Source organism: Onychostruthus taczanowskii, unplaced genomic scaffold (genome assembly GCF_017590055.1).
Source record: "Onychostruthus taczanowskii isolate IOZ18803 unplaced genomic scaffold, ASM1759005v1 scaffold54, whole genome shotgun sequence".
Lineage (NCBI taxonomy): Eukaryota > Metazoa > Chordata > Aves > Passeriformes > Passeridae > Onychostruthus > Onychostruthus taczanowskii.
This window is the reverse complement of record NW_024503013.1, coordinates 3,999,394-4,023,019: the sequence shown is the minus strand read 5'-3', so window position 1 is coordinate 4,023,019 and position 23,626 is coordinate 3,999,394. Positions and strand designations below refer to the sequence as shown.

The 23,626-nt window shown below is 38.1% G+C and overlaps 1 protein-coding gene across 2 annotated transcripts in view; it reads right to left on the bottom strand.

The window, feature by feature from the left end:
* Positions 1-3,551: 3,551 nt before the first annotated feature.
* The window catches only part of ARHGAP42 (Rho GTPase activating protein 42), a 144,628-nt gene continuing 124,553 nt past the window's right edge, over positions 3,552-23,626 (bottom strand). For both annotated transcript variants that reach the window (XM_041417073.1, XM_041417075.1), the window contains 7 exons: positions 21,794-21,953; positions 19,826-19,970; positions 17,488-17,868; positions 16,284-16,440; positions 15,077-15,139; positions 9,028-9,107; positions 3,552-8,817 (listed from right to left, as the gene is read on the bottom strand). In XM_041417073.1, coding sequence (XP_041273007.1) covers positions 8,729-8,817; positions 9,028-9,107; positions 15,077-15,139; positions 16,284-16,440; positions 17,488-17,868; positions 19,826-19,970; positions 21,794-21,953 — 1,075 coding nt within the window. In that variant the 3' untranslated portion in view covers positions 3,552-8,728. The remainder of the gene's footprint in view (positions 8,818-9,027; positions 9,108-15,076; positions 15,140-16,283; positions 16,441-17,487; positions 17,869-19,825; positions 19,971-21,793; positions 21,954-23,626) is intronic.

The following is a 23,626-nucleotide window of genomic DNA, read 5'->3' as shown; positions in this document are numbered from 1 at the left end:
AGCAACAGCAGGAAATAACAAACTTAAAAGACAATTTAAGATGAGGTTTTATGAATGGATATATTTGCATCATAGCTGTCCAGCAAAATTTGTTTGCACCTAAATATCTCTGAGGTCTCGACTATCTACCTGATTCCTTTAGATGTCCCTGGAGGGTGCACCAGGGACCCCCAGTGTGGTTTTTGTCTTTTCTTGTGGATTTTCCCTGCTGAGAGGCATCCTGCTTGTTTTGTGGTAATTCAGGGCTCACAGTTGTCACTGCTTACATAGTCTCTGTTTCCAGCACTGTGTGCTCAGCCTCCCAGCTCAGGTGCACTGAAACCCTAACCCTTGTTACCTCCTTGTGAGGCTCCTGCAAACAGCACGTGTTCTACTCTAGGAACCAGTTGTACCCTATATGCCAGGTAATTTATTTGGAGGAACACTCCACGGATCAAGCTCAGGTTTCTTATCCCCCTTCTGCCTGGGTTTGGGAATTGTCCTCTGAAAGGCTTCTCATGAGGCTTCCCAGTGTGCAGCTGTCTCAGCTGCTTGTGCACTGTGCCGATGTTTCCCCAGGGCTGCCCTGAGTGTACGGTCATCTCTGGAAAATAGAAACCCAAACGAGCTTGGCTGGGGAGAGCCAAGAGCTCTGCTGTGCTGTGACAAGTTGGGCACCTTCCACACCCCACCCTGCCCCAAGCACACCCAGGGCTGAGCCCCACCCTCTCAGCCCTCCCACCTGCTGCCTTAGCCAAAGCACAGCACTGCAAACCTTGTTTTGAAAATACCCCAAATCCAGATGTGCTGCATGTTTCCCTTTGCATGTGTGGGGTTTTTCTTAGGAATACAAAAGCAATGACCACCAACAAAACTAAATCACTGATGTTTTTTATTCAGATGGGACTCTGATCCCTTCTAAGGGTACCCAAGAGCCATTAACAGTAATTTTAAATGAAATACACCCATGCTGGGTCTAACTAATCAGTTCCTCAATTATACTGACAGAAAGATGTATTCCAATTACCAAAGTACTTTCAAGTGAATTAAGACTCCTTTCTGTACCGGCTGTGGAGGTCACTCAATGTTCCCATGAATCCCTGCATGTTTACATTAAAAAAGCACACCATGATCTTTGGCAAAGGCACTTGCTCTAGGTTAGTTCAGCTTTTGAGCTTGTTGCCATTAATACAATAGAAAAGAAGCTGAGCATTGCAAAAGAAGCCAAGAATATCTTTCAATACTTTGTTTCTGTATCAGCAATTAATCCAAATGACATAGGAAAAGTTTTACAAACATGAAATAAAATTTTAAGATGAAAGCGCAGATACCTTATTTGCCATGTTTAATAAGCAGTGTTTGTGTTACAAAGGTTGGTTTTGAAGGAATGCATCATGCCAAACTAATTAGAAAATGTTCTGAACCAGCATCTGAACTGACTTTGCCGCCTGCTCAGTTTACACCTGTGCTGTTTCCTTGGGTCACTGAAGTTCCTCCTCTTTAGGCAGGAGCCTGTGGCCAGCCTCGCTCCTGTCAGCACACATTCTATACCAAAGCAATTCCACACATCACTTTCTCCAGAGCTGACACTGAAGCCTTATCAGTAATAAACTAAAAATACTAATTTTTTCAAACACATGAGAATCATTCCCTGTAAGGTGCTTTAATGCAACCAAGTAATGAGATGTGTCTTCATCCTTTCTGGTAAGAAGCAGAGATGTCTCACCCCTTGAGAGTTTTAAATTAGGTGTTAATGTGGTAATTCAACACAGTTCTGTTGATTCAACAGCAATTAAATCTTTTTACATTTATATGTTCAATGAAATGTCAAAATATAGCGTGTCAGACAGAACACAGGTTTCCCAGAAATAATTAAAAAAAATGTAGTTATTTCCTGATGTCAAGTAAAATGGGACACTGTGAAAATGAGTATGAGAACTATTTTAGAGCTTAGTCTATACTCCAAAGTAGTGTTCATTCACTCCTGCAGATCAGGGTCTTTAAATCTGAGAAGCCTTCATTCCCGTGGAAAAGACCAGAAAACTCTAACAGAAAAACCACTTTTTTTTTTTTTTTCAGATTTTTAACATAAAATCAGTAATGAACTGTCATTTTTGATAAACTACCAAAATGCAGATACTCTCCATTTCCTCTTGTGCCCACACAGTGCAGAGCCGGGCACCTGTGGCACATCCAGCTCCTAACACTCCTGCTTTCATGGGCCCCAGCAGGAGTGGAGGGGAATCCAGTCCCAAGTGCTGGTCCCAGAGGAAGCTGTGGCAGTGCTGATTCAGGCACAGGCACAGCCCAGCTCGACAGGCACAAAAAGCAGCAGGGAAGGGCAGGTGCCTCAGGGCATCTGTCCTTGCTCTTCCCTTATCCCAAAAGCCCCTGTGGCACCCGGGAGTGTTGCAGGGAGCGATGTGTTGCAGTGTTGCAGGTGACAGCTTCCATTGCTATTGCTCCACACCTCAGGGGCAGTTCTCTACACTTGAAGTCAGGGCACTAAGCTTCAGCTCAGCTCTAACCCTTTGCTGCAGCCCCTCTACTTCTCAGGCTTTTCCAGCTGAACTAATACAGCCAGAAGGGGCTTTGCCAGCTCAGCTGCATCCCTTGGTCCCAAGGGGAACCCTGCCTTTTCCCTGGCCCCACCGTGCCAGGGATACCAGGATCTCAGCAAGGTGCAAGTTTGGTGACTGCAGGCTGCAGGTGATGTTTTGATTCCTGAAAGCAGAGTCCACATCTCTCAAATCTTCAAGCAGGGAGAGGTATGAATTACAGGCTTCACCTCGGAGCAGTTGTTAGAAAGCATCGGAAGGGAAAGACTCTTTTTCCATCTGGTCCATCGTGCTTGGCTTCTCAACAGTCTCATTTTTACTTACAGCCACGGCACTGGTGTTTTGTTCCTGTCTGTCTCTGAAGTGCCCCTGGGCACAGCTGTGGGCACAGTGCCCGCACAGAAGGAGGCTGCAGGCAGGAGGCACAGCAGCCTGAGCGTGCCGGGGCAGGAGCTGGCAGCGATGGATGCAGGAGCAGTATCCATCCTTCCTGGTCTCCTGCAGTTTTCTGCACTGACCAAGCCCAAGCACAGTGAACAGGGGAAGAGTTTATCAGCTGGCTGGTTTGATGGAGCCATGATGATGATTGAATGGAGCCACGGAAGGCCCTCCCTTGAGCCCATCCACCTGCTGAATTCCAGAGGCAAAGACCTGATCAGTGAGATTCTGCCAAGCCAGGGCTCTGCTTCTTGCTACCTAACACCCAAAGCTGTCATTTTCTTTTCTTCAAAAGCCACATCTTTGGAGACTTCCACATGTTCAGGATAGTGTATGACAGACTATTGTCTGGCATTCACATGCCCATCTACATAAAGCATCCTCGGGGCTGAAATGTTACCCTAAAATATGGGTATGGATAGAAGTAGAACCAAAGTGTTATTACTTGGAAAAAAGAAAAAGCTAAGCCAGACCCCAAATTTAAAACAAATAAAAATCCAGTCTATGTATAAAGGATTTTTATTTTGAAAAACATTTTTTTAAATTTTTGAAATACAGTGTAAAGTACAACACAGAATTATGTCTGCAAAGTCAGCTTATGCATGTCATGCTTGTTATTTACATGTAGATATATACAGAGTTCAGATAATTATTGAAACCACACTACAAAATAAACAGAGAGTTCAATTAGATAATTTAGTAGGACTTTATTAAATAGATATAGTTATTGATTGTATATATTTTCCTATTAAAATACCATATAGTATCTAAAGTAACCCCTATAAACTCTAATACCTCCAAAATTGCCATAAATATGATTGAAAATGGAAACTATCCATGTGTCCTGTTCAGCTGTTCTGCCCTTTGCTCCAATAGAAACTCTTGCTGAGACAATGGTGCTATCTTTAGTGCCAGAGCTTTGATGACAATTCCCAATAAAACACTTGCAGAAAGCTCAGAGGCCAAACAGCTTTCAGCTGAGGCGTTCAAGGGTTGGAGCACTGTGCTCTACACTTAAAACAACAAGAATAATCTGATGGCTTATTAAACACTGCCACACACAGGACAATTAAAGAACAGGTATGATCCTCAGTGACTGAATTAGGACACCAAGCACGTTACTAAAACAAAACAAACTCACAAAGCCCATGCAAAATCTTAAACAAAAAAAGAAGAGATCTCCCAATGGGCACAGACACAGCCTGACTGACACTAGACTTAATCAGGAGCAGGAGTTGCACGGGCTGCAGCAGCAGCACCATCTTCAGGGCTCTGTGACCAGCCAGAGAGAGACTAAGGTTGCCTAGGGCTTTGATCTCTGGCCACTGAACAATTCATTCAGGCCTCTCTGCTGATGGAAAGGACAACGCCAAGCTGGATCATAGATTATCACATTAGCAGAATATTCCATCTCCTTTCTAGGGGCTTCTGGCCAGCAAACCTTCAGTATAAATTGCCAAAGGTCTGTCTTTGACTTCACTAGAACTTTGAGAGTTTCCATCAGTGGAGAAGATCCATCCCAGTCTGGAGGATGTGCTCCCCAACTGGGATTTCTCTTCTTGCTGCTCAAGCCAAAATTGCACAACCTTCTGCCTCAGGAAAAGAAATAGCAAGAACAATGTGCTTTTTAGTTTCATTATTTATTCTGATGCAATCTTATTAAGTAGAAAATAGTCCAGGGGAGAAAAGTTAACAACAACAACAACAAAAAAAATCCAATTACAACGATACAGTGCTTTTTTTTGTTCTTGTAATTACTGTTCTGAACTGCAGAATTTTACAGTTTTTCCTCTCCTAACATGTCTTTCCTAAAGGCACATTACAATTCAATCCAATTACAGGCAGAGAATAGAGATTAGCACCAGAAAATATATAAAAGGAAAATAAGTTACTATTACTATCATAGAATAGTGCTGGTCAGCAAATCTGTGCATCTTTCTTTTCCAGAAATAATTGTACAATGAACATTATAGATTAGTTAGGGACATAAGTGATAAAGATGGTTTAATTTAACAGTTTTGTTACATAAAACTCTAAATGCCAAAATATGGCAAGGATAGTTTAATACTGAACTCAAAGGAATTACACACAAAAAATGTAATCTTTATCATCATTAACAAAAAAGTGTGAATATAGAATATTAATATACTTTACATATCTATCATACAATATATCCTTCACACTATTAATTTGATTCATGTTGTGCTGCAACATGTATCAAAAAGTTTAACAAAGAAAAAACATGGCTAATTATATGTTGTGGGTACAGACATTATTTCTACAAGACAAACAAAAACAACAACAATGTATCATCTACCTTTAGTTCTACAGTGATATTTGGAACAAACCTGCTGCATCCTTTTAGGAAGGATAGTAATAATAACAATAATAATAATAATAATAATAATAATAATAATTTGAAAAAGTGTTTAACCTTTGCTTGTAGAGTGAGTCTGATTTCCATGAAGAACAGTAAATCACTACTACGAACTAATTTAATTCAGATTGCCTAATTTTCTGGTAAGGCATTGTCTAAATACTCTATCTCCATTTAAATGTTATATGGATTTCTGATTCTTTGCTATTGTCAGAAAAGATTTTTGGTCAGGCCTGAGAGTATCATCATTAGACAAGCTTTGGTGCTGCCCCCAACCCCCCTTCAGTCTTTGCATCCCTACTTACTCAGCTTTCTGGTTCACTGTTCAACTTCTTGTAGAGACAAACTCCCTCCTTAAAGGCAGGGAAGGGCTGGGGCACCCACAACCCAGCAGTGAGACCATACAGAAAGTGCTACTACCTGCTGCAGAGGAGAGTACAAGAAAAACCATAGAGTTCCAAAAATGAAAACCCCTACCCCTGGAGAGTGAGTGGCTAAGCGTAAGTAAGTAAGAATGGGCATAACCTTTTTCAGATTGAAATGCCATTTTGAAGCTCAATGACTTAAAAATTATTTATGGCTAGTTCAGGAGAAGGGCCTGACAAAGCTGCAGAGCATTACAGAGGAAAACACAGATTTGTTTTGTGAGCAGCATGAATGGAATCCAGTTTCTTATGAAGGTCTTCTCCAATCCTAAATTCAGTCTAATGTGAGATGAATGTGTGGGAACACATGAAACACCTCTCCTCCACAGGGATTCCTCCAAGTCTTACTACAGCCTTCCCCTCAGCCCTCACACGCTCTACTTGCTTAATCTGTAACTGAACTTGGCAGTTTTACAAAATTTTTAATGAACTTGGCATCTTTGACTTCTCTAGCTTGCACTCAGATCAGCTGCTTTCAAAACACAGTACTGGAGAATTGTGAGACACATACAGGGGATGTGAAATTACCTAAGCTTAGGGGTTTTTTTCTCACTTATTTTTAAATCAGGCTAGAACAAAGCAAGTAAGAGCAAACATTTTTTACATTTTCTATTTCACAATTCTTCAAGAATTTCACAACAATTAAATTGCCCTTAAGAAGTATGAGGAGTCATCAAAGGATGTTCAATACAGGTTTGCTACTGACCCCATGCAAGAGACAGAAGCTGGGATTTTTTTCCCCTGATCACTGCATTTTTCTGCCCGTGTGAGATGTGCTGGGCTTCCAGCCTCTGCTCAGAATTGTGCTTCCCTTTCTGCTCCTTCTGGCCTGCAGCAGCACTTTTCCTGGGAAGATCACCAGAGGCAAACCTTTTGGCAGCCTACAGTTTTTTGATTGTGAAATACAGCAGAAATACAACCAATGTTGGTCTTCTCAGAGCAACAGCAGTCTCAGTCATAGCTTAGACTAAGAAAACTTGGCTTGCCTTAAAATGAAGAAAGATTCAACTGGCTGAGGAAAGACCTTCACTTCCTTTCACATCTGCTCTGAGAAAATTAGATGAGCACATACATGCCTGTCTTCACTGCCAGTGCCATCTGGAACAACCCTTCATCACAATTTGGGATTAATAAAACTGTTTAGGGTGAAGAAAGAGCCCAGGTCACTCAGTCACTAATGCATAGGGTCTGTCCTCAACTGCCTGCAGCCAGTCTTGCTCAGACTCCCCCTATGGAAAAACAATTTTTGGAAGGATGTTCCTTGAGCCTCTCTCTTTCTCAGATCATCACTCAATAATTAGTGAGGAGAAAGATCCTGCAGGATTCTACCACCAGCCTGAAATCCAGCAATTGCTCTGAAGAATTCATGCACTACATATAAGTAAAGAAAGTTCTGATGTGCTACTTTGTGTTGGCCATGAATCTTACTCTTCAATTTAAATAAGAAAAAGGCTATGGAAAGAAAAAAGCAGCAGGTAAAAAATTACTGATGTTTTTAGCTCCAACAGCAGTTCTTCCTTAAACTTTCTTCAAGCAGTGTACAACTTAGAAATCAACAGATGATTTATATGTTGATTTCTGCTACTGAAGAAAGAACTGAGCTTTGAGAGATCAATGAAACTAAGCCTAGATAGTTCTATGAGCTAGTGAATTCTTTTGGAAGCACTGGTGTTGAAGAAATACTAGGATGGAGGTTAAATGTCCTAGTTTTCAATCAGGAATGGTAAGTAGCCAAGCAAGCAGTGAATGTTTTCCCTCAAGGTGTGTAAGAAAACTGCTCAGATTGAGAAAGCTACTTATGGTTTCTGGGGTTTTCTTTGACTTGGTTTTATTTATTCATTTATTTTTCCTTTTCAGTCCTACCAGGAGCAATCAATAGGGCTTTTCAACACCTTTGAAAAGTAAGGATTTTTTATTCTGTGGAAGGAGAGAATCTTTGTCAAATATTTTAGCAAAAGTCAGAAGAAATAACACTAAGTAGTTTTATTGCTACATGGAGCTTTTAGCATTCATAGCTTATAAAGTTGGCTACTTCACAGGTCATTTGTCTTACTTGCAATGGGAAAAGAATGAGTTACATTTTATCTCAGGTTTCAAAACATACTGCTGTTTTTCACTGCCCACTTCACATGACTAGCAATCAGTCCAGATTCAGAATCTCCTTGTTTTCTACAGATGGTCTGGGACACAGAGAGATTATCTTTCAGATGATGGCTATCATAGAAATCAAAGTTGTTAATATTATCTGTGCTGATACAGAAAGCAGGAAAGAAATCGACTAAGTATTTGAATGAAATATTCATTAAACATATCACATTTTGAATGAGCATTCACTGTGCAGGCAGTGTATAAACTGATATTATCAGCTGTATAAATTCTATACCATACTGTAACTCAATGACTAGCAGAAGTCCCAACTTCTGACTTACAGTAAAGTAATTTCTTATGTGAAATCATTAGGATCAATTTTAGAATCAAGTTTTCTAAGGGACAATTTAGATCACAATAGAAGTAGTACTTACATTATGAAAAAGTCCACGATTTTCCATATTAAAAACCATAGATTACAAGAAATGTCATAGAGTGCACTGCCTCTAAATTTCACATTTCTGTGAACAACATCCTTGGACCTGAAAGTCTGCAGCTAAAAAGCAATTTTTTTTATTATTTTATTGCTCTAGTGTTCCTACCCATAAAAGAAGAACAGAACAACCTTTTGCAAACAATGGAAGTTATTTAAACAGAGTACCGTTCTCAGCACAAAAACTGTTAACTGTTTCATCACATTCTGTTCCATTGGCAGGGAGCTCCGTAACCTGCAGCTGCAGCATCTGAAGGAAATCTACCACTCAGCTAAGGGGCTGATCCCATATCTGTGTCAGATAAAAATCATAGTGCTTATTATTTGTTACCATGGATACCATGAAGATATTGCTGTCCACTAAAGAGTACTAGAGGAAGACAACATAATTCTCAGGAACTAGTCCTGTTTTGCCTTCATAAGTTGCCTTTAACCAGCCTGGTTCCACTGATGGATACACTGCAAAAAAACATATACACAATTTTTAACACTGTTAAAAATCCCATACATGCTACATATATTTACTGACATGGTATTTATTCAAGAGCAATTGAAAAATCAGGGCAAAACTTGAGAACTAAAAAGGGAATTATGCCCCCATTTTGTGATATGGTTCAGTTTTTTATAGGTTCTTTTTTAATATATAAGGCAACGTAGAACAAATCTTACCATTGGAAAATATTGCCCCCTGTGGGAAAGACAGCTCATGACTATGCTCAGCCTTACAGGAATACATGGCTTTTGCTTGTCTGAAAGAAAAAAATACAGGTTTGCAATAAATGAGATAACAAGGAAAAATGTATAAAGGAAATTAAAACCTGTGAAGTGTAGGAATAAGCAGATGTACAAATGCTATATGATAATGACTGGTCACACAGCAGTTAAGAGGAGTAGAATGATAGTAGATAATTGCTTGCTGGAGTTAACAAGCATGGTCTTGCAGAAAAGAGCTATCTATCTCACTTAGATGTTTAAACAGGAATGTAACTTGGAACTTTTAGAACAAAATTGTCATTCAAATAAGTACTGAAATGAGCACACTTTTTTAAGCAAGCCATGGATTGCCTGGAGACAAATTCAAAAGTGATAATCAAGTCATTAAAGGTCTAAAAACTTGACCTGTGAGAAACTATTGTTAATAGGTCTACAGAGGAAAATAATACTTAGAAAGTAAACTTGTGACAAAAAGGAGTAATGATTCTGTCCCAGAAAAGGAGGACAGGAAAGTCACCTCTGGGGGTCAGGCACTATGATTCTGCAAAGTACAAAATGAGGGTTTGAACATAAAGATTGAAATTAGGAGTTCTCTTTAGATTCTTGTGCTTCACCTAATACCTTGACTTTAACTTACACACTCAGAACAATTTTACATGAGCCACCAATTTTTCTGAATTTCTTTAAACCCACACTACACTAAGTGAAGATGAACTTGTTGATTATTTCACCTTTGTGTGATATGATAGGGAATTGCCAACTGAGGTTTCCTTCTAGCCAGGATTTATCTCAGTGACCCAATATGTGACCTGTGGCAAAGTTTAAAATTTTCTGCATACTTTCTGCATACACATAGAGTGTGTTGATCCAAGTGGCATGTAATCTATCATGTCTTTCTCCCAAAATAGTGAGATAAAAGAGTTGCATGATAGATTAATTAACATTGCCACATCATAAGCATTATCATTTGAACCTTTAAATGGGTATGAGAGTGGATGGACATATTCTGAAGTTTTTATGTGAGAGCTTTCCAGAGACTATTTGTCCCTTTGAATAAAAAACTTTGCTGTTGATTCTCTGACTTATGACACGACTAAATGGCGTATTTTGCCTTCATCTTAAGAGAACTAATAGCTCCTCAAGGGTTACATTCTCAGGATGAGATTTTCAGAGGAGATCAGGAATTTTGAATTGTACAATATCCAAGGGGCAGTTTATTTTCAGGGAAGCATTTCTGATTTTTAGTACTGTCATCCTGGTTACATCCCATCAGCTAAATAAAACAAGATGAGCACTGGATCCCTGTTTGTTCATTTTGCTTAAATGTAAGCTTGCTCTCTGGCTGATGTAGAGTACTCTGAGTAGAGTTTTCCCAAAAGAACTCCTTGGTGCCCCCTGTTGTGAAGAATTTGCCATCTACACTTGACAAGACGTGTCTTGATTCATTACTCTATATAATCTGTAGAAGTTTATACATAATAATCTACATAATTTATCTACAGAGGGAGTTGAGATAACTTTACCAAAGGTTACACATAAACTAAAATTATTTAACCTTCTTTTTCTTCAAAGCCTGCAGAGAGCACTACAAATCTTCAAATTATCCTGACCCAAATCGGTAACACTATGACAAAATAGTCTGTTGGGATGGGCTGACCCTGGCATGACTCCTTGTTATGCAAACCCAATGCATCTGTGTGGCATAATCATGGATTTTACACATATAAAACAGCAGAGTAACTGTTAAAGATTGCTGTAGTTGTAATGAACACAAAGTAGTAGGTAATGAATTTACTAAATCACAGCAATTATTTCAAATCTGAATAATTTGACTGTCAAGCCAGGTGGCCATCTTAATAATGGGACACCTGAGTAATACTGTGACAAAAGACATTTAAGGCAATATTTAAATGTCAGGCAGAATTTCTTAAGTCATCCTTGAAATATGACATGTTGTTTTTACTGCCCTTAGAAAAAGTTAAGAAATTAATGCAATTTTCTCCTCTATTCTCTAATGTCTAATAAGCTATTCTGTTTTCAACCTCCAATTTTATCTGATCCAAGGATGTTTACCTTAAAAATAAAAAAAAAGACAAGAAAACATAGACTGTATATTAGAATTATACAATCACAGAATTTCTAAGGTTGGAAAAGACCTCTAAAATCATCTCCTATGGCAAGAGAAAGGTTCTCAGCACTTGACATTTATACAGATAGAGAAACACATGAAGTCAGTTTCTCAAAAGCTAATGAATGATAGGATTCTTCACACTACCTTGCTCCTGAGGCAGTGCAATTACACCCCGAAGTTATCTACAAATCATCTGTGATGGAATAATGAGTGACAGATTTAAGAATATTTACTCATAATTCTGGAGCAATGTTCAAGCACCTGGTTATTGCTTCCACACTTGATTTGATTATTTAGGTTTTCATATTTGTTATTACTCACTTCAACCCTATCTATCTGGAGGCACTGTTCATGAAATGAGCTTGCAGGTCCTTGAGCATTTTGTTTGTGATTACAAAAATGGACATTGTTACGATGCTGTTCTCCCTAGAAACAAGGCTGTTAAAAAGCACGTGACAACATCATCATCATCTATTACACTTCTTGTAAGATGATGCTAATAACCTGAGAGGAGTGTGATTCATGTTGTTTAGGGCAGAGGAAAACAAAAGCAAATTCAGAAAATGTTACCCACATTTCCTAGAAGTTCCTTCTTTCCATGACCTTATTGGGTAGATTCCAGATGAGAAAAATGCATTTTCCATTTCCTTACTTCCTATTACAGTTGTTTTGAGCCCAAAATGATAAATATACTAGCAGTGAAAGGATCAGTACTCATCAGATCATAAATTCTTTTGCTTGGCTATGCACAGTCAACAATACCTGAGGCTCTAATAATAATAATAATAGTAATAATAACTGTGTGGAAAGATAAACAAGCTTTAAAATTATGCTCCTGTCCTAATGACTTTTCAGTATAGCGAGACAAAGCCAGAACAGGAATGAATGAGGAAAAACTTATGAATCTCTCTCAGATGACTCACCAGTTAATATTATCCTACAGGAAGAAGAAAGGTTTATAGAGCCCTGGAGATGGAAGAATCAAAACCAAGCCTGAGTAAAACACACTGGTCTGGTCTGAGCAAAGGTGGTTTAGGATGCAAAATATAGTATGAAAATAAAAATAGAATAATGACTGGAAAATACTATTTAATCTATGTTTGGGAAGGGAGCATGGGTCTAGAGGGCTTCAAAACATCAGTCTGCTCCTACTGAAGTCGCAGACTGGCACATAGAGATCCTGCTGAAAGGTTGAGCCTTTTGCTGTCACCTACTCCTTCCCATTTTTCTAATGAAAATTCTTCTTCTAATGCAGTTTCTCACTTCAGGAGACTCGACTTTCTGTCTAAATCAAACTCAAGAATATGTAGAGTCAGGGATTATGTGTTGGTGCATTTCTGTACAGAAGCTGAAATAAACAGACCTCAGGCCTGACTGACTTACCTAACTGCAGCATTTGTGAAAATAGGAAAAAAGCTCCTTCACCTCTTTCCAGTGCATACTAGACTAGTGACAGAGACCGGTTTCACTGTACACAGTAGCTTAATACCACAGTAAAGGAGACTGATGAATAATAAACTTCAAATCAGGAAATAGGAAGACAGAAGTCAAAGTAACTGTAACTGGAAAAAGAGAGCACAGGCTGGACAGGGCATCAGATTTTGGTCTTCCTTGTCCAATCGTAACACATGTACTGTGGTCTCGTGTCTTTCTGACTAGAAAAACCTTTTAGTGTTACAGGAGCATATACTCATATATACAAGGAGAGAAAACAGGTCAAATAATGCATTAAAAAAGAGGACACACAACTCATTAGAGACCTGCTGCACCATACAAAGTCAGAAAGCAGGGTTGCAAACACTGCATATAAGAAGGAACTAAGTAGGAGCACACCACTGTGGCAGTAAAATATCAAGTGCAGCAGTATCTGCTGTAATACAGAAAACAATGTGAGACTGCAAAACCATACAGGTATTTTTGATCACTATCTGTGCAAAAGACCACAGCAGGCAACAAGAGCTTCAAGCAGGGATGAAGTTACTTACATTCTATATTGCATAGGTAAGCAGTAGCTTAAAGTTTATCTTAGCAGGGTAAATTACCCATGCAGAGAGTCCAACACTCTCTTGACTGGAGTATTTCTGGTACCAAACCAGGCAGCTTAAAAATAGTTTCTCTGCCTTACACTTGGCCCTGCATATATTCACTGGTTAGGAGTTATGAACACGGGAGGCCTTTCTACTGCAGGACCAAGTTGTAATTACCATGATTTCTACATACTTCAGAGCCCAAAAAAACCCCAAAACAACAAAGGCTATTCTACAGTTTTAAATCAGCCATGATGTTCATAAAATGCAGCTAAATAATGGCTGGTTCTGAATTGCAAAATCATACTCAGACTTAAGCAGCACTATAAGAACAGTTGAGCTACTTCTGATTTCTTCCTCATTCTGCCTCCTAACATCTCATTTTCCATTCTCCTTGCTCCTATTGCTCTTCTGCCTTCTTATGAAGCCTGAAGTGGAGGAGCTATTCAGCCTTTCAGTGCTTTCAGCTTTGTTATCCCCTCTCCACATCCATTACCAAACTGCTACTTTTTCCTTTGTCAGATTTTTGCTTCTTACATGCTTTTTATATACAGATACAGGTGGCACAGGCTCTGAAGGAACAACAGGGGAGAGTTTGAAAGAAGGAAGTAATACAGAATAAGAAAAGGAACAGTGTTGAAGATGAAATTATTCAGGACTGGTGAAGCAGTCATTGCTTTCAACTTAGGGCACTGCTGAAGAACATTCCAGACCCTTCATTTATACTTTTCTTCCTTAAATTATTGCTCTGATCTTCTCACACCCCTTTCCTCCCCTGCCACCATCCTTTTTGTTCATCTCACAGTTCACAGTACTACACAAAACAAGAGCCTTGATTCCTGAAAGCTGCTTCTCTCACAGAATCAGTAGGCCTTTGCAGGAGAGCTTTTTCTTTCCTCCCTTGCTAGATCTGCCAGAGAGGATGAACATTCCATGGCCACACATTTCAGCATGTTGGCATCTTCCTTTACATCCGTGCTGCTTTAGGCTACTACTTCTGGACTCATGGATTGACATCTTTTTTTCATTGCTCAACAGTTCTGGTAAGTTGTTCATTTATCAGTGAGTAAAGCAGTGATCTGCTCTAAATCTCTGTTCTGTCTCAAAGAATTTTAAAGGTTCGGACAGTGAGAATAGAGACAGATGTTTTCATACATTTATTTACTTATCTGCTTTGTCTATTAATTGTAAGGGAAGTAGTAATGTACAGAAGATATTGCTTCCTAGACAAACACTTACTGGAACATTCTAAATTCATTTAATATAAAAATGAATCAAATTAATGAAATAAATGCAAACAATTGTGAAAAAAATGCCAATACTTTCTGCTGCACACTATCAAAAAGAAAGGTCAACAGTTTCTCTAGACAGACACCAAGGCATGGAAGGTGTGATGGTAAAGACAGAAATCTTGATCAAGATAATCTTGAACTTTCTGAAGCAGATGTTAGTCCAGACCTGACTATATGAGCAATTTACTGTAAACCAGCAGGTTTGCTACTCTGCTGAAGCCATTCCATCCAAAAGCTGTATGGAGAAAATACAGCACCCTCATAATAATTTCAATACTGGTAATTTTCTCTTGTATCTGTGTCCTTAAGCAGACAGCTGACCTGAATCTCTCTCACTATTCCCCCAGATGAGAGACTAACCAGACTGGCTGCTATTCTCTGTGAAATTTACCTTTCTTTTGAAGAAAGGATGAGCTTAGTAATCAAAAAAATTTCACGTGCCACATGATGCTGTCCAAAAGACACAGAACAAAGCTCCAACTCTTCTTTTCAGCCTCTGAAGGCAGCAAAACAGAAAGGATTTTACAGAATGTCAAACAGTTTGTAGCACTTACCGTCCTGAAGAAACTTGTTTAAGTGAACCAGCACTTTCGAACAACTGCGCTCTAGCAGCCACTCTGAAAATAAATGCAAAGCCTTGCTTTATACTACACACACTAGTTTCACTTCTAATCATCTAAAGACATGGACACATTTGAATGTTGTTTTTTTTTTTTTTTAAATTATTCACTTACAACCCTATTTACCAGACTTTTTAAGGATGTAATCTAACTGGGGCAACAGACTTCCACATGCTCCAGTGCCATGCTGAGTTACCAATGGAAACCTCAACATCTTGTGCTAAAACCGTATTCATGGATGGCCAATAGACATATTGGAAATGCTTTTACTGAAAATCTTTCACTATCATGCTGGAACTCTCAGCTGTGCAGAATTCTCTGTTTAAGTAAGACACATGAATCTGTGAAATGACTACAGTGATCCCTCCCAGATACAAAGTGGAGAGGTTGAATATCCTGCAGTATTTGAAAAACTTCTTGATGCTCTGCAGATCTGGAAATATTTGTTCATGGGGACACAGATATTCTGGGTCAAAGTCAAATCAGGAGAGATCTTCTGACTTTTCAGTCTTCTGAAAGCACTGAGAAACATTATTAACCCAAATCTCAATCACAAGGCTAAATCATAATCTCTATTGCCTAGAACTACCTTCCTTTCAGCATTAAAGAAATAAAACTAAACAAAAACCAAACCAAACCAAACCAAACCCCAGCTGTTAAAAATCAACTATTTATCATGCAGCAACTGAAGACACTTCAGAGCTGAAGGCTGGTTTTGTTTTCTTTTTCCTTTCTCCAATTTTTGACTTCCACAAATAAAATCTGATTATTTTTCCAAGATAACAGCATAGACATAGCTGTCTATGTCTGTGTAATCCTAGTAAATAGCATTTCTCCTCCTTGAAATATTAAATTCCAGAAGAATCGGAGATAATAATACTATAATTTTCCTAGGAAATATTTCGACCTTGTCTCCAGTCTAATAAAGTCAATGGTAGTCTTTCAACTGACTTAAACAGACTTCGTGCCATCTCCTTTGTTTACATTTTTAACAAAACTAGAGAAATAATGAATAAATATAGAAATATTAAAATCAAGTATTCATGCTTACTTTTTCAACTACTTACGAACGTTTCTGGAATCACTTTATAATAGGCAATACTGTAACAACACAAATCTCCAAAGAGCCTTAATGACTTACACAGATCCTGGTCTTTGATAGCCATTACTGGATGCCGTATCTAATCTTAATCTCCTGCACATTTTGGGAGGCAAATCAGGGTTTGGTGGAGCCTTTAGTGTATCTTTGGTATCTGTTGAAGATAAGCTCTGTATAGATCCACTGCAACTTTTGTTACCTAAAGAAAACATCAAATTATAGAGAACATTAAAGCTGATTTGAAGTTGTTACAAAACATGTATAACAAAGCAAAGCAAAGGTTGTGCTGTTGTTGTTGAGGGTTTTTTTCTTTTTTTTAGGAGTCAAAATAGGTAGAGAAACTACTTACTAAGAGCAAGAAGAAACCATCTTTCAGACAAAAAGCCAGGAGGCAAGAATCAACAGAAAAATGAGAAAATGACACTAAAACTGAGAAGGCTAAAAAATTATGGAGCAATTACATGGCTAGATAGTACAATCACAAAAAAGTGACAACAAAAGCATTTATAAAGCAGCACTTTGCATAAAATTGAAAAAAAAATCACAGGGAAATGGTTCTCTGGAAGTCAACTGATCAAAATAGTGTGAAATCAGACTACAATAATTTGTATGAATTAACATTTCGATATCCACAAAAGCTTCATGCAGTTTAAAAAATATACTGAGGAACAAATGACCATGATTTGCCTTAAACAATTGCCACTGTAACTTGATAAAGTAAATCTATATGTGTACAGACTGTATAGCACACAAAAGAAGTCCTTTTAATGAATGCAAGCCATGTCCACATGTGTCTTTTCAGGTGAAATATCAGTAGATTGCTGCCCTGTTTCCATGGATGTTCTGCAAGACGAAAACTGCATCTGCTTCTCTCCTTATGCCAAAAACCAACCAATGCTTAATAATGCTTTAAAAGCTGTCATAATACAGAGGTCCCAAAATAGAAGCACAATAGCTCTATTACTAATATTTCTAATCTATAGTATTATTCTGTATCATAGATTATAGATGAATCAGGAGGATATTGAGTGATGTAAATTTGAGAAACTTTTTTTTAAGCTGTGTGAACTGTGCAGGTTATAAGCAATGGAAATATGTCAGAAGCAGTTTAAAAACTGAAACAACATACCACAAAAATTAAAAACAAGCAAACAAACGACTAATGAGTATCATTAGCTTTCAGACCCAGCTCTTGTTTTCTGATGCATAAGTTAAAACTGATGTGATAAAAGACCTTGGAAATTACCTTCAGCTGATGGAATTGATCTAAGGGAAGATGCAGAGGACCTTTTCAGCCCAGACAGACTGTAGGAACTCTTTTTGGTCAGGTCTGTCGGTGGAGAGGCATTTTCTGGTCCAGTGACAGAAGCTACACTTTGGCAATCTGATTCCACATCTGTTTTGGTTGCATCCTCCTTTGATGAGGATTCTGGACTTGTAGTCCACAGGCCTGAACTTTTCTGGCCGTTAGAAGAAGCAGGAGAAGCAATCCATGGAATCCCTCCTGATTTCTCCCTTGGCTGTGAGGGCGTGCACTTGGTGGTGCTATTCTGCTCGGAGGAGTGAGAAGACAGAGATTCGATGCTGCCCATGGGAGTGCTGTCAGGGCTACTGCTGTACGAATCACCTAGGGAGGAGGCAGGGGAAGGGAGAGAGAGTGAAAAACATAATCTGCATTTTCTAATCATGTACATTTCTTTCCCACCACTTTTAGCTCTTTGTACCTTACTTGTTATCAAATTCATTAATCTGTGGTTTCCTGCACGAAGAACACAACTCTTTTTTTTTATTTACAACTTGAAGATTCATGTTGCCCATTTACAGAGTATCAGTCCCTTGAAAGTTGTAAGACTGGCTGATTCATTTTCTGTCAGATGCATTTTCTATAATTTTTTATCATTCCTTACCATATGAAACCTGTATCTCTTTTCTCACCCCATAAAGTTTTCCTTTATTTCCTGCAATATAATTGTGTCCATGCTTCATTTAAATGATGACTTAAAACCATCTTCTACTCTGAAAGTATTATTGCCAGAAGCCTTGGCTCCCTCTTACCTGCCACACCTAGAGATATTTGGAAAGAAGAGTACTTCTGCTTCTACCTCAGTGCTTCATGGCACAAACGAGATACTAACTGGAACTTGTTTATACATGTGCTGAGTTTCAGCTAATAAACAAAACACAGAAGGAAAGCTGTTGGATCAGACTGAGTGGCCATCAAACTGCCACCAAACACAGCATCACAGAAGTCATACAATCATTTGGATTGCAAAAGACCCCCAAGATCATTGAATCCAACCCTTCACTGAACACCACCATGTCAAGTGAAGCATGGCACTAAATGTCACATCATTTATTGAATACTTTGAGGGGTGGAGACTCCACCACTTCCCTGGTAAGTCTGTTTCAATGTTTGACAAGCTTTGTTTGACAAGTGAGGAAATTCTTCCTGATGTCCAACCTGAAGCTCTCCTGGCAAAGCCTGAAGAAGTTTGCATACACTCTGTGAAATACTTGCACAGAAATATCTCTTTTTTATACTGGTATTCATTCATTGCAGTTACACAGTGAAAAACACCTGAAACTTGCCCAGTTTATCCTCTGGTGAGTGTAACTGACTGTTTCTTTGTAGCTTCTTACTTGGGACCCCAAGTCATTCACAGTGGCAATCCATGTGCAGAGAGCTATTGTTACTTAGTATTTAAACTCTCCCTGGCAGGAAACAAGTAACACAGGGCTATGGAAAATGCAGCAGCTGTGCAAGAATATACTGAGGATAGATTTCTTAACATTACAGACTTCAGAATTACTATAGATACTCAAGAACAGATGCACTTTAACTGTGGATTAACTTACTGATCCAGTCTCACATAAATCTTTCTGAGGAAGCAAAGGACACAGAAATTCTTTAGGAAGTCTGTTGCAGTAGTGGAATTGTTAACAACATAAGCTTTTATAAAGTTTTAATACTCCTTAACAGGAGTACTGAAAAGTAAGTAAAAAAGTGGTGACCCAAATGGATGAGAATGAATGAAGTAAAACGTTTTGATTACGTCTATATAAAATTAAGTAAGCATTCTAAACAAGCAGTTAATTATAGATAAAAACTCCCTGCTGTTAAACAGCAAGCCATATGATGAGTGCACTGCTTCTCCCAGGAATAGTAGAGTTTGTTTCCATTCCAGAAAACCTAAGAAAGTTTCAGTGGTTTTGGCAGCTGAGGCAGTGGCTGACTTTGAAGCAATGACCACAGTTTCATGCATGTGAAAAAAGCCAAGTGATGGTTTTGATCTCCTATCTTTTACAGAATTTGTTACAGGAAGATATAATGTTTAAATGATGTTGAACACTGTATGCAACACAAGACTTGCCTACCAACATCCAACCATCCAATATCCTAACCAAACATCCCTCCTCATCTAAGAAGTGAGGAATGCAGTCAGTCAACAGTGCTGCTGTGACTCACAGAGGTTAAAAAGCTGATGCTTATGATCACTGGAATATAGTATCTATAGGATATTACTCAAGAAAAATTAAAAGATGACATAAAAAGTAAGATAACCAGTATGCAATGACAAACTTACTGTCAGGATCTGCTAGACATGGTGTGTACCTTCCTTTGGGTTTACGTGAGCCGGTGGAGAGACAAATTGCTCTTGTTCTTCTTGAACTCGATCGGGACTGAGGCTGGGGAAGAGGAATATTGGGGTCTGGTGCAGTGTGAAATATCTGAATGATTACAAAAAAGGAAAAAATTACATTAAACAACAGGGGTACTCTTACAGTTTCATTATTAATCCATTTGTTTTCCTCCCCACTATGCTTGAAATGAACACTATCATAGTCTCATACATTACAAAAGAGTAAAGGCACAGAATAGAAGCTTTGCTTTGATCTCATTTTACAACTCAAGAACCACAATACTGAGTTGTACTTAATATCTGTATTAATTTGTTGAAGTAGATTTATTTTCTAGCTCTTGTTAAGAAGTTATTTCAACTGTTAACAGTTGAAATTGTAAAACAAAATAGGTGCCTACTAATGATTCGTCTCCAAGAAGTAACATTATTTTTTAAAATATTATGACAAAATTGATTTTTTTTGCTCTGTGTTCCAAAGAAAGTTTTTATATATGACAGAAATATGTCACAGTCATAACTTATTACAATCAAATTTAGATTTCAGAAAGCTTTATTTGACCAAACAAGTCAAGTTTAATGAGGAACAACTTTATGTTTAGGGCATCTCCTGGTTCTTATCTTTTACATACCACTGCTACCATTGAATTTTGCACTTCATCGCTGGAAAAAAAAACAATCAAGTTTTTTACCATGCTATGCCAGAAGGCATCTGTGAAAGGATTTCTGGGCCTTCTAGCCATAGGGCATTCCCAAAAGAAGATGAAGTAAACCATGAAAAGACACCTGTGTGCCATCCATAGAAGTGGAAGAAAGCAAATGTACTTCCACAGTAGGAAATACTTGGGTGAACATCTTGAGATGCTCTTGCAGTACATTAAAACTGTATTAAGCACTAGTGAGTAGCACATCAATATAAAAACATATCTGTAGGCAGAGAAATAGAGCAGGAGTAACTTTGGTTATGCAGTCATAGTCTTTGTGCTGAATGAACTCTGATTTTCTGGAGAAGAAATTCAGTATTGGAAAAATGCAATATATATGTTTTGCAATCAGAGCCAAGAAGTCTATCAGGCTCACAGCCATTTTGAGGAGTCCCTGTGATCATACCATAACTGATGATACCAAGCTGTATTGTCAGCACCTTCTGATCAACCAGTGCAAGGGATCCTGCTATTGACTGGGAACTGCCCCTTAGCTGAGTAGTATGTAATGAAAGAAACTCCAAGTTTTTTCACTTTGTTTTGTCAGTCATCAGAGGAGATGACATAGCTCAACTAAGATCCCTAGAATAAAACTGCTTTTGACTAGTAAGTAAAGGAGTTTTTGAATGTTTGGCTGAATTCTGAAATCAAATAGTTTAAAATTAAAACAAAAAATCTGAGGTCTTTCAGTGAAGCTGATACCAGCAATGGTAGCGATTGAAAGTAAGTGTGTAAGATTTCCTGCTCAAGTCCTTCTCAACCCTTTTAGTGACTATCTCTACTATGCAGCTGACATGTCCTCTGAGGACAGCAATAGCCAGGAACATTCTGACCTAATGCACTCAGAGGAGAAACTGTGCATTCATCCAGGGTGAACTTTCATACAATGGTAGCAAGAAAGAGCTGGAGCAGCCAGAGCAAAGTTATGACCGTCTCTTTCTGTTTCTAGTTTCAGGAAGCAATATTCAGAAAGCAACTGAAGATTCAGAGCAATGCCTTCAAAGCATGGAACATTAAGTCTTGGATCTGTACCTTGCACAGCCATGAAAAACTGCTAGGAATAGAGATCCATAGCAAGGAGCAGGAAGAAGCTATTATTTCTATTAATGACCTTCTACACATTTTGGACTCTTTATTCTTAAAGATTTAATGATGGTCATGAAAATGAGATCTTAGTTGCACTTCATAACAAAACATAATTTCTTTCTACCTTTTCATAATGCTCTATCAGAATTTCAACGACGATATTCTGAAACTTAATGTTCATCATAGCAGCCACGGTTTCTTCTTGTGCTCTCATCAGAGTTGGTCCAAAGATAACACCAAGGTTGGATACAGTCATTAGATTTTGTTGACTGTGCAATGATACCCTTTAAATGAACACAAACAATATGTGATTTAATTGCTGTGCTAAACTACAATTTTAACAGGCAAAAACTACTTTTACAAGATCTCAAATTCATGCCTCTCTTTAAAATACATTTTTAAAACTTCCACTTACACTAGAATCAAAATACAATGTAGTACAACTGCTATGTTTCCATTAAGGCTCCAATCATGCAATAACCTAATGAATAGTCAGTATGTCTTCCTAGTGTAGTATTTCAGTTCCTGATATACTTGACAGGGAAAGGCTGTATTTGGAGGACTACACAGAGAGATTGAGAACACCTCAGTTTAGAAGTCTTAGGGCAAGCACTGTCTCTCTCTAATGATTATACAGGTCCTTACATACTGACTGGTGCTGTGTGGTGACAGAGATCTACAACATACCTTAGTGTTCATGTAAAGGAATGAAGTTTAGTTACTGAAAACACTTAATTTGTAATAGGATCTCTTTATCAATTTGATGAAAACACAGGATCAATAGATTAAGTGAAATCATTGTTTCTGTGTGATAGATAACATTAGATTATCATAATGACATCTGGCTTTAAAATATATTAACCTTTCACTTCGGTATATTCTGTTATCACATACTTCACCTTTTCTGCTTTTCTTTTTAATGTAGAATTTAAAAGCTTAGTTTTCCCAATAACTTATCAGATAGTTACATTTCAATCAGTAATACTCAATGACTTCTTACTACTAAGGTTTGCCAATTAAAAACTGTATCATCATAGATCCTTTGAAAGATCTGCCCAGTGATTCCCCAGTCATAGCTGTCCTATTTCCTCATGTCTGAGTAATATTATGCCAAGTCAGGATTCTAAAATCACCTTAATGCTTAATCTTATCGAAACTGTTACGAAATTGAACTTAATAATGAGGCACTGGTTCCCATTTTCCTCTTCCTTCTCACAGCCATCTGCTACTATGGTCAAGCTGAGCATTTTTAGCCATTTCCTACACAATTAACATAACTCTTGCAACTTTTAAAATTAAGAAATAGTAAAACCTATAAAACCTTCCCTTCATATTTGGGACAGGAAGATTTTAGCACCCCATTTACATCAAGCAGTAGGAGAAATATGGGAAAGGGTTTTGTATAGGAGGCAGCACATTTATAAACCGCAGGAAAACAAACGCCTATCTTCTTACATATTTCTTATATTGCTTCAATAAGTTATCTCAAAACTTTCCAAAATGTTACCTCAGACAGACACACTGGCAGAGATTATTATTTGGAAGCCATATCATGAAAATTACTCCTGTTAAAGCACATTTTTAGCTTAATGTAACTTTCTCTGAAACAGATCTTATGTTTATCTTAGGTGACTAAGGGTGTTTTGGGAAGTCCACTAGTATTTTAATGAAACTGGAATGTTGAATAACTCAGCTCTAGATATCCTATAAAAAACTTAAAAAAACCCCTCCCTTTGCAATGTTACTCTGCTGTGTGCTGCACAGTAACTGTAGAGGTCTGTTACAAAAATACTACAGTCTTACAGCATAAGAGAGAAGGTAGTGTTTGTCTGGTGTTTGGGTTTCCTTGGTTACAAATTTAGGAGCTTGGTTAATAAAAGAAATGGTGAATTCAATAACATTGCAGTGGGAAAGGGCTTTCTACAACGCATTTCAAAGGCTCGATTTCTTGCAAAAG